Raw genomic sequence first — 12,229 nt, forward strand, 5'->3', positions numbered from 1 at the left:
GACATACTTCCATTATCAAGTGCTACAAACAAGGAACACACAAGTCATTATTTTAAGCAATGGGAAGTCCAGTATGGAACAGAACCAATATGGAAAGTTTGCTACTCACCATATAGAGGAGACACTGAGTTGCAGACAGGCACAACAAAAAGACTGCTATATATTTAAACTTTGGCCAAAAGGCCTTCTTCCAGAATAGAGAAAAACACACACACACACACACACACACACACACACACACACACACAGAGAGAGAGAGAGAGAGAGAGAGAGAGAGAGAGAGGCAGTGGTGTTAGTTGTCATGTGAATGTGTGAGAGTTTTCTACTTCTGATGGAGGCTTGATATATTTCTGTCATCCTTTTTCTCTGTGCCTGTTTGGGACTCAATGCCTCCTCTATATGGTGAGTAGCAATCTACTGAATCATCATTTCGCAAAGTAACATATATAATAGATAGTTTTCTATTTTGTCCATGTGGCATTCCATACCTTGAAAGTATTGTGCTAATATACAGAGTTAAAAACGTGCAAGCAGCAAAACTGCATTGTCAAACACACTTGAATCTCCATTATACATCCCACTGTATAACATTGCTAATTATTGACAGCACTTAACCCTCTTATTGAATCCTATTCACTGGCTAGCAGTCAACAGTCATTCCCCAACAAAGATTGTAATACCTTGCTATGGGATGCCAACCAATGATTCAGCTGTCCAGTCAAAGACCTTTGAACAGCTGTCGTATAGCACACAGACCGACAGAATGTGTAAAGTTATCTTATATCCTTATGAATTATGTTACAAATCTTTTAATTTTGAATAATTTATTTTTACTGCTTGCAAAATGAAATAGTTAAGATTTTGTAAGAATATTTTATGCTAGTGTGGCCACGGTGGTCAAGTGGGTAGAGCACTAGAGGTTCCTAGATCAATCCTGAATATGGGCGGGGATTTTTCCTCGTTCTAGTCCCTCTGGGACAGCCCCATGTCTACTCAGCCTGCTATCAAATGATTACTGGAGGTAAAAGGCGGCCGGAGAGATGGGTCTGAACTGGCTAAACAAGATCGGAAATGTAAATCTCATCTCATTCAACTCATTGGAGATGGTCGCTTGGTATAGCAATTGCTAGTCAACCTTTGTTGAGAAAACAACAGTTAATTATGAAATTTAATGCAACAAATGATATACCAGTAGATCATTTTCTAAAGTTTGATAAATGGATTCAAGATTTATGTTCGACTAAAGCTACTACCAAAGATATCAACATTGTGTGCAACCTACTTTTAACGATGCCTGCAGAATACAATGAAGTAGTTATTGCAATGGAAACACTCTCAATTCACTGGTCAACATTGTGAAAAGCCTGGTCACAAAAGGGCTTACTGAAGTGTGAAGTTACCAAACAAGAACTCGGGAACCAGCAAACATCAAGGAGGAAGATGGTTTTTGTTTTGCAGCATCAAGTGAGAACCAATCAATGAACAACATAAATTGGTTCTTGGACTGGAGCAACGGAAAACTTAATTAAATGGTTTTAGTATCATGTTTGAAAAAGTTTACGGTTTAAACAAAAAAGAAAAAGAAACTACTGCCACTGCAAATAGGAACGAATCTCAGTTATATTTTTAAATTTTTTGCAATGTAAAGCCTTGTCAGCTGCTTCATCTGGATCTCGTGTGAAACTGTGGCACAGAAGATTAGGCCATTTGAGTTACGATAGCACTAAATGCCTCCAGTCACATGTTGGTGGTATGTAACTGGACACACCAACAATCCCCAACGGTCGATGCTAAGATTATGTCAAAGAAGAACAATTACAGCTGTCATACTGTCACAGAAGGAAATGTTCTCCCAGTCCTCTCGAGTTTATCTACAGTGACCTGTGTCAGCCAACGTCACTGTAATCATTTGACAAAAAGAAGTATATCCTCGTCGATGACTTTATACATTTCGCAGTGGCCTACACACTGGAATTGAAGTTGGAGGTACTCACTACCTGAAGATGTTTCGTGCCGTGGCTATTCAATTTGAAAATCACACGATGATTGCGAACACGTATCGAATGAGTTGAAGCACCTTTTGAAGAACAAAGAATGCAATTTGAGTTTAAAATCAGATATAGTCCTCAGAAAATGGTGTCTTGGAGGAAATGCACAGAATTCTTATTGAGAAAGTTCATCGTATGCTACTTCAATGTAAATTAAATAAGACGTTTTGGTCAGAAACTGTTTGTACTGCCGTGAACATACTTAATAGAAATCCTACTGTGACTCTGGAAGGAATGGTTCCTGCAGCTTTGTCGTACAATGGGAAAGCTAACTTGAGGAAGCTGAGAGTATTTGGATGCACTACTTATCTACTGGTACCATAGGAACCAGGGAAGTTTGGCAAGCAAGTTCTTGAAGTACTACTTCACTGGCTACTGTCCTATTGACTGCAGACTTTGATGTCAGAGGAAGGAAAAACAGCTACAGGAAGGAATATTGTTTTCTATGAAGGCTGATTTGACTTTGATAATGCACTGATTGAGGACTGGATTCCAGAACGTGTACAGGGATAATCAGAGAAGGAACACAAAGGTGATAACGAAAGAGCCTTTACCGAAGAAAATGTTAAGTCAAATGATGGTAGTCATAAAAGAATTGGCATACCAGAACTGACCGATGACAAAGAGGAAACTGAAAAGGAAACTGTTGGATGTTCTACCACAAAAGAGGAACCCTCCGAAATACCTGGACGACTATGCTGTTCGTGCACTGAAAGCTGAATCGTCTATCAATGATGAATTGAAAAGCTACAAGGAAACTGCAGCTTGTGAAGGTAAGAAATACTGGTTTAAAGCTATACTGGATGAAACTGACTATATAAAGGAAAACAAGACTTGGACCATTGTTAAATTACCCGCTGGAAGGAAGGCCATCGGTAGTAAGTGGGTATTCAAATTAAAGAAGGACAAGGATGGAAATATCGTAAGACATAAGGCTAGACTTTTGGGTACCAGGTGTTCACAGAAAAAGAGATTTGACTGTGAGGAAACATATGCACCAGTGGCCCAACCTGCAACTGTTAGAGTAATGCTAGTTACTGCAATCCAGCAAGGACTGGTTCTCACTGATGCTTTTCTTCAAGGATTGCTCAAGGAGGAAATATACACGGTTATTCTTGAAGGAGTGGCTATTCCTCAAGAACTGAAAGACACAACTGGTTTGGTTTGCAAGTTACAGGAATCTTTAAACAGCTTAAAGCAAGCACCACTCGCATGGAATCATTCTAGTCACACATTCCATATTTCTTAAGATTCACTCAGTCAGAAGCAGATAAATGTCTTTACTGTAAGATTTTAAAGAAACTTCTCATTTACATTGTGATCTATTCTGATGACAGGAAATAACAGAGAGGAAATGGACAGAGTGAAATTTGAGTTAAAGTACAAGTTTAAAATAAAGTAACTGGGAGAACCGCAACCATACTTGGGAACTGAGATTCTAAGGAACAAAGTAGATACATATCTGAGCCAAACGTTGTATTTGAAGAGTTTGTAAGATTGATTCAACATACAAGATGGTCAAGACAACTACAGATGTTACACTGGACATAAAGGAGAGAAAAAGGATCAATAAGCTATGCAAAGTGTCAATTGGATGTTTGATGCATGCAATGACAGCACCAAGACCAGATTTGTGTGCTGTGGTCAACTTCTCGGGCAGATATCAAAACAATCCATTAGAAGAACTCTGAAGATGCCGGAAAAGAGTTTAGAGCGATATTAAGGGAACCACTGATAGGAAATTACATTATTGAAAAGGGAATTGAGGAATTCTTCTGGCCTGTGCCGTGCAAACTGGAACAAAAAGGAAGATCTGTTACAATTTTCGACGACACAGTCTGTTGGGCAACGAAGAAACAGATTAGTGTTGCTTTGTCTTCTACAGAGGGAGAATATGTAGCTCTGCCAACAACTGCTGCTGAGTTACTCTAGCTGAAATACTTGCTGGACAATATTCAAATTCCACTCCAGCTACCACATCGTAAGCAGTTCTGTATATGGTTACTGAAGAAATGAAAATATCACTAGTTGAGGCACACGAACATTAAGATATATGTTTGTGCGTCAACTTCACCACTGCAAAAACATCACTGCCGAGTGTGAACGTTTGGAGGAGCCGATTGCAGGCATACTAAAGGCTTACCAGCCCCTAGACTCACTGCTTTGAGAAGCTTGTTAGGTTTATCTTAATTTCTCTTAATATTAAATGTAAAATCATTCCGGTGAGGAGGGGTGTTAAGATTGCAGTTTAATGATTATATCTGTGACTTACATCGAGTAATTTCACAGATTTAAAAACATAAATACTTGCTGCCATTTTTCATTGCTCAATTATTTGTTCAGTTTGATAAAATCAACTTTTAACATTTTGTGAGTGTTATTTAAGAGTGAGAAACTGAAAATTTGTCAGTTCTGATCTAATTCTCTGTACAGGCAATGCTTGATGCCTCTGTTTAACTTCCAATCCATAGTGAGTCAATAAATAGGTGTCTTACAGTTCAATGGTCAGAACTCTTTCTTTTCATGGCACTGCTGTCCGCTTAATGACTAATTCATCCTACGAGCCCAACTCTTGCCTGTAGCTTTTGTTTTTAAGTCCTAATTTTCAAACTAGGAGAGAGAAAATGCTAATGAAGTACGCACAAAACTACATTATGAATTGCTGGTATATGTTTAGTTAACAGTTGGCAGAACGTGTCAGAGTTTACAATAGAGACCGAGACCGTACTGGTCGATAGCATCCACACACAATTAAAAAGAGCTAAGAAGCGTGAATCTCATTTCTATGCCACAATGAGTTTCGGGCTATCCACTGATTTCAGTGTGTCCATTTTTTCCTACTTCTCAATCTGATAAAGTCACTAGTACACAATGCCTGGCTGCTGCATCCAGCGTTTTCGTGGCCAAATAAATGATGAAGCAATTGCTGGTTCATTATAGGTTCTACACAGGACTCATTGTCAGAGAATAGTACTCTCACTGCACGCCCTCTCTGACACCCCACAGCTCCTTCCATCCGCTCACCCTACAGGCAGGGAGTTATCTGCTTCCTGCACCTCCCCCCCTCCCCTCCAACTTAAAAACAGTGTGTTTCTGACATGTAGCAAAGGGAAGGACAGGCAACAGTGCCTTAAAAATGAGTAATTAGAACCTCTAAGAAAACTGGACAAGTCAAGGGAGCACAGCCTCACCATCAGAATATCACATGGAGATGCCAGTACTCAACATTCAAGATAATTCACAAAAGGAAGTCAAGCGGTTGTCAATGATAACTAAGGCTTGAGCTTTTCCAGTTGCTGGAAAGATAATCTTGTCACTTGTAATGCAAAGAAATGAATAATTATCACAGAAACTAAGAAGAGAACTTAAAAAAATGAGAGAACTTGAGAAATGTGAAGATTATCCATAAAAGCTTGGAAATGATCCACCAGATAGTTGCACACATTGGCACACCACTTCTGGGATTTGGGGAATCATGCCAGCACTCAATCAGATCTGCCCAGCGGGTTAATGATGAGTGCTGGTGTGCCAGCCATCCTGAATGTGATTTTTAGGCAGTTTCCCACATCCGACTAGACGGATACCCAGATTCGCACACTTTTGCATGCAATTATGCTATTAGCTCGTGGTCTTGCAGTAGCATTCTCGCTTCCCGCGCACTGGGTCCCGGGTTCGATTCCTGGCGGGGTCAGGGGATTTTTCCTGCCTCGAGATGACTAGGTGGTGGTGCGTCGTCATCATCATCATCATCATCATCATCCATCCATCCCCATTACGGTCAGAAGAAGGCAATGGCAAACCACCTCCGCTAAGACCTTGCCTAGTATGGCGGTGCAGGTTTCCCGCATCGTCCCCTACACTCCTTGGAGTATGGGACCTCATCATCATCATCATCATCATCATCATCATGGTACACAAATTCCATCCACAAGGAGGAAAGGGTCAGCAGCAACAGAAGGTCATCTGTAGTAATAGGACAACAGGCTGGTTTTAACTTTCTTTCTGTTCAAGCATTCTCTGACAGTTATGTCAAACAATGGAAAAACCAGGAGCAAATCATGAAAATATTATGAAAAGCATAGATTGCTACTCACCACATAGTGGAGATGTTTAATTGCAGACAGGCACAACAAAAAGACTGCTAAACAAGTAAGCTTTTCGCCAAAAGGTCTTCTTCTGAAATAGACAACACACACACACACACACACACACACACACACACCACATCATGTGGGTTTCTTTTCTGCTATTTCAGAAGAAGGCCTTTTAGCTGAAAGCTTACTTGTTTAGCAGTCTTTTCATTGTGTCTGCTTGCAACTCAACATCTCCAGTATATGGAGAGTAGCAATCCATCATTTTCATAATATTGACAGTTATGTCAGTTATACGAATGTTTTCACTCGGTCTTCAGGTTTGAGTGGTTCCATTTGCATACTTTTTCATTCTTTTTGGTTATAAATAAACCAAGACTAGGGTTGCCAACATTTTTTTGAAATGTATCTAATTTCAAGGAGAGGTAAATAGCAAGTATATTTCTAAAAATGATGTATTTTGAAACTTCATGTATTTCTTTGCTTGAATGTGATTTTTTCATAATTCTGGCATTAACATTTTCACTGCTATGGGCCTGTTTACACGTCCTGCTACGCAGTTCTCCATGTGTTGTGGAGGTGTATACGCACTCTGCTTTTAGTTGGCTCTGAGCACTATGGGACTTAACATCTGTGGTCATCAGTCCCCCAGAACTTAGAACTACTTAAACCTAACTAACCTAAGGACATCACACACATCCATGCCCGAGGCAGGATTTGAACCTGCGACCGTAGCAGTCAAGCGGTTCCGGACTGAGCTCCTGAACCGCAAGACCACCGCGGACGGCTCTGCTTTTAGTTTCGTACAGGGCTATGGATATCTGAATGTGTCCTGATGAATAACAAAAATAAATTCAGTTCTTTATTGAGTGAAGATATCTCACTGAAAGATGTGCAGAAATTAATTTTTTACCCAATAGTTTTTGAAAAATTTGATGCTAAGTATTTCATATAGGCTGGAATGCCATCTCTCAGTACAGGTACCAGCATTTGGCAACCAGTACAGCCATAACAAAAACACAGAGTACAAACAGCACTTATCTAGCAGGGAAAGGGTTAAATATGGATTTTTGGTTGGTTTGAAAAAGTCAATAACTGCTGCTACATTATAAATTTATGTTTGAAGAAACAAACAATTTCTTTTTAATTTAAGTTTCTCGAAGCTCGGTCTCTCTCTTCCCAATGGCTCAAACTCATCACCAATTATTCTTTTGGTAAATGTTAAGATGACTTAAACAGAAAGCATTTAAGATATATTTCTTTTATTGTTTAGTGACTTAATCACTTGTTTTTTAAGCATGTCAGTTTGCAAGAAATATTTCCCATTGTGCATTAATTTCCATAGAATTTCTTTAATTAATATAGTTTCAAAATATGAATCCCCTTTGCAGATATGGTGTATCACATTGAATTTATCTCGAGTAATCCTTTTTACCCAGTCATACGAGTTCTCCCATTCCCATGACCATTATGTATTTCAGCATTTTGATCAAGACACAAAGTTCGCTATGAAGTAAATGCCCAATCACGAACATGTACAAAGAACTGAACTACACTGTACAGTCATATTACACTGGCTACGTGCCAATAGCCTAAATAACGACCTCTCGCAGTGCGGACTTTTGCGAGATGCGCAGTAAGAGTCAACGAGGTTCGGGAAGGTACCGACGTGGGTGCGGAGCCGTGCCGACTCTAGTGCTGTGGCCAGCTGCACTAGTTCTCTCGGCAAACATCCGTGTCGCGAACAGCCTGAATGAGTCGGTCCCACACATTCCTGATTGGGATTAAATCCGGGGAGTTTGGTGGCCAGGGGAGTACGGTAAACCCCTCCCAGTCCTCTTCGAACCACACGTGAACACAGCAAGCTGTGTGAAACGTTGCATAATCCTGCTGGTGGATGCCATTGTGCCGAGGAGAAACACACTGCATGTAGGGGTGGACATGGTCCCCAAGAATAGATCGATACTTATGTTAATCCCTCATGCCTACCAGAATGACAAAATCACCCAGGGAATGGCCTCTGGCCTGGATCCTTCTGGCAATTGTTGTAGGGTGTTTGCCTTTAGACGTTTCAGAGCCTACAAACCGACAGGCATCTGACTAAGACAGCATAAAATGTAATTCATCTGAAAAGGTCAGCTTTTGTCACTGAATGAACATCCAATCGGGGGAATGGCGGGCAAATTCCAGTCTTCATTGCAGATTGAGAACAGTCAGTACGTGTGCATGAAGCAGACGCCTGCTGCGGAGTCCCGTACACAACAACGTTCGTGACGAGTCGTCGAGGAGACACTGTCGGTAGCCCCTAGGTTATCTGGGCAGTCAGTTGCTCGACAGCTGCACGCCTGTTCGACCGTACACATCTCCACAGTTTTCATTCGCCCGACATCTATGGCCCGTGGTGCACCAGTTACCTCGGCACTGGTTTTCAATTTGCCTCGGCATCAGTTTTGGTTAGTGCCATTTTGACATACATGGTATATTTTAACCACAGTGGCATACAAACAGTTTACAAACTTAGCCGTTTCAAAAATGTTCCCACCCTTGACAAGAAAACCAATGACCGTGTCTTTGTCGACATCAGATAAATCACTCCATTTCCACATTATGATTGTTCATGCCTGTGAAATACTATAGCTACAAGATTGTAAAATTTAAACAGGTTTGTGTGCATGGGTACGGTTTGGACATATGTAGCTGCCAACTTAATTTTAGGCACGATACATTTACTTTCTACACAAATAAATCGCTGAATAAGTGTTAAATGTTCGTTTCACATTAACGGACATCATCACGCCCTTCCAGTAAAACAGAATGCAATCAGTTGCTAAAATTTATCAATGTTCATTTCTTCTTTATGTACCCCTAAGGGCACTTTTATGCTCAACTTAGTACCCCCAATGATACATCAGCTTAGTTAGTTAACATGTTACACTTGGAAAGACTTAATCCACAGCAATATATTAATCAAAATAAACAACCATTTGCACAAAAGAAATTTAATTTCTTTACTGGTGGTGCTGTGATCATGTGATCATGTGATCATATGGTTCACAGTGTCTCCACAAAAACATTTTGCTGTGTGCCTCTTAATGCTGACACCTGCAAATAACGCGATACATGTAACTTTCTGAAGAAGGGCACTAAGTGCCCAAAACTTTTAAAAAATTAAATTTCTTTTGTGCAACTGGTTGCTTATTATTTCGTCACATAAAACTACAGTTGCTGAGGATGGATAAAATGCTAAACATATTAATCACAAATGATGAAAACGCTGGTTTCACTAAGAAGAACGAGTGGATATCCAGCCAACTAAAATACTGGAAAGTGGTTTCAGCTGAAAGAACGAATACATGGTTCCACCAACATAACAAATACAGACTGATTTCACTTCAAAAGAAATAAGGAGTAATTCAGTCAATATTCAAAGCTAAAATAAACTGAACTGACTGTTTTTATTCAGTTGTTCCCAGACAGTTTCACTTGACAGAATAAATGACTAATCCACCCGATACGTAAATCTACAACCGAATGAGTCAGTTGTTTTCCAACAATTGACTGAATTGACTGTTTTCACTTGGCTGTTTCTGTCATCAGCAATTCAGGGACCCTCCACCAGAACCATCACCAAATCCAATAATTAACATGCTAACACCATGAAGATATGGGATAAATGCCACGAAAAAAAATGAAGAAACTTCATAAAAGGTTGGAAATCTAAGACTGATAGCAGGATGTTTATTAATGACAGATTAATGCTGAAGATCACATGCAGATAAAAGAAACACAAATGGTGTAAACAGATGCAATAGAAAACTGACGTGCCTTCATAAATATGATAGTCTTGTGTGAGGAGATTCAGTCACAACATGTGGGCAAGTCCCTGTAGTTTTAACAGTAGCAGTAGTAGTACTATTTTTGTTGTTGTTGTTGTTGTTGGGAAGAATGTTCCAAACTATAGTAACTATTTTATTTGAAAAATAAAAATACCAAAATACTCAAGTACATAATAAGCTATGAATATGAACTGAAAAGCAGCTACTTAATATAACTGAGGAGGTAACAGGGTTGTTACTAAAGTTCCGTTGGCACAGGCATCACGATAGCAACATGATTGCTCATTATTAATACAGTATGCGTATCTAGATTTTATGATTTCTTTGTCAATGTATGGCTTGAATCATTCCACACCCCTACTGTTTTCCTTGATGGAATATACAGAGAAAGACGAATGGATTGTATCCCAGAAAGTTTTGTATTCATAAGTGTAATGCCATATATTTCTTTATAATGGATGGTAATGGCAATTCATATTATTCAAAAATGGTCCTGAGACAAGTGTACAAAGCAACTTGAAAGCAACATTTTGGGTTCCAGCAACCCCATAATTTATAGGAAAGAAACTGTATTAAATTCTGCATGAAATTTGAGAGAAATTATAATGATACAAATTCAAACTCTCTTCTTCTATATATATTACTGCTTGCACTCTGAAATGTAGGCAGATTACTAAACCTGCCATTTTTTCCAACTCCTAACAAGTCATCCCTTTATCCCATTAGCCAGGGAAAGGCAGTTGTGTTTTAATAGTTTAAAAACATGAGTTGTTAACACCCCATTTCATTTCAGCTTTCTTTTCTGACTGTTTCTCATTGAGAACAAAAACAAATTCTGAAAACAATAAATAAACTATTGTTTGTTATTGCCAGTCTCTTCATAATTTATATTGTATTTTGCTGACTATTCATCCTATCCTTCATTATTTGCGGCACAGATTTTCATCTCCAATTTTCTTTTTTCCAGTACACAAATGATTTTGAACTGACAAGTTCAAGTTGAACCATCATGGCATGTGTCCATAATCTCATAATCCAGTTAGGTGCCAATAAGGAAACGATGTGAAAGATAGTGTGAATTGAGAGTCACATATATTACATGTGTTATATATAAAATATCATCGGCTTAGAATGAAACCATCATATAAATAATAATTGAGATCCAAGGTTTTTTACGTAATAATTATTCTGTAAAAAACTTTGTATCTCAACTATCAGTATGCTGATGGGAGGTGCTGTGTTCAGTGAGGAAAACAAGAAACCATGTATACTGCTAGGCGAGCAAGTTAATTGAAAAAACCATGCACAAGAAGTTTGTTTTATGTGTTTTAATAATTTGCAGCAGTTTTCAACAGCCAGACATACATTTATCACCACTAGGTATGTACAATTCTATTTATCTTTACATTAATATCTTAATCAATATACCCAAATAATTTTATTTCAAAATGCTACAATTATAAGTAAAAACCAAGTATAAAGGTTATGTCAGATAGAATGCAAAACTCATTAACTCAAAATCAATTTACTTCACCTCTTGTTAAATTTGTGTTTTCTGAGATAGAAGGTTTCCATTATAAGCCAATGATGTGTATTTAAGCTGATTTCCAATGGACGTGAAATGAAACAACAGTAAAATTACAGAGAGAAACGAATGCTAGTTGTACTAACATGACATAGTATTTCAATATCAGTCACAGAGTAGCTCTGACACTAAAATACCACAGTAAAATCACTGAACAAAGTAGACTTACCGATTATTTTGTGAATCTTATGACATAACTGCTCAAGCAAAAGAACATTCTTCTGGGATAACAACTGATGGACAGCTTGAACAACTTTGTAAGGAACATGCTCTTTGCATAACTCATCAGGTAACAGACCAATCCACTTCTTGAATGAAGGACTCCTGAGGAAGAAAAATACATGGTTTATTATTGCCTGCACAATGGAAAAAGTGGGGAAAAAAAAGAAAGAAAGTAAGTAAGTAAAAAAGAAAGAAAGAAAGTAAAAAAGAAAGAAAAAAAGTAAAAATGAAACGTGAACTGAATTTTTGTCAGTTCCGTAAACTACATGTATTGAAGGTGTGACTTGGGAAATTTTATGAAAGCTCACCATTTTAATTTTCAAAGTGTGGTATTTTTTATTTAATAGGCAGCATCACTTTAATGACAATGCGGCATAAGCAAATTCCACAAATTTTCCTCCTTCACGGGGGTACTAAGCTGGTACCATGCTCAGTCTAAAAATTTCA

General features: G+C 38.6%; 1 protein-coding gene across 3 annotated transcripts in view; it reads right to left on the reverse strand.

Moving 5' to 3' along the window:
• The window catches only part of LOC126195266 (testis-expressed protein 10 homolog), a 194,624-nt gene that overhangs the window by 486 nt on the left and 181,909 nt on the right, over window positions 1-12,229 (reverse strand). For all 3 annotated transcript variants that reach the window (XM_049933792.1, XM_049933794.1, XM_049933793.1), the window contains exon 9: window positions 11,730-11,884. In XM_049933792.1, coding sequence (XP_049789749.1) covers window positions 11,730-11,884 — 155 coding nt within the window. The remainder of the gene's footprint in view (window positions 1-11,729; window positions 11,885-12,229) is intronic.

Source organism: Schistocerca nitens, chromosome 7 (genome assembly GCF_023898315.1).
Source record: "Schistocerca nitens isolate TAMUIC-IGC-003100 chromosome 7, iqSchNite1.1, whole genome shotgun sequence".
Classification (NCBI taxonomy): Eukaryota; Metazoa; Arthropoda; class Insecta; order Orthoptera; family Acrididae; genus Schistocerca; species Schistocerca nitens.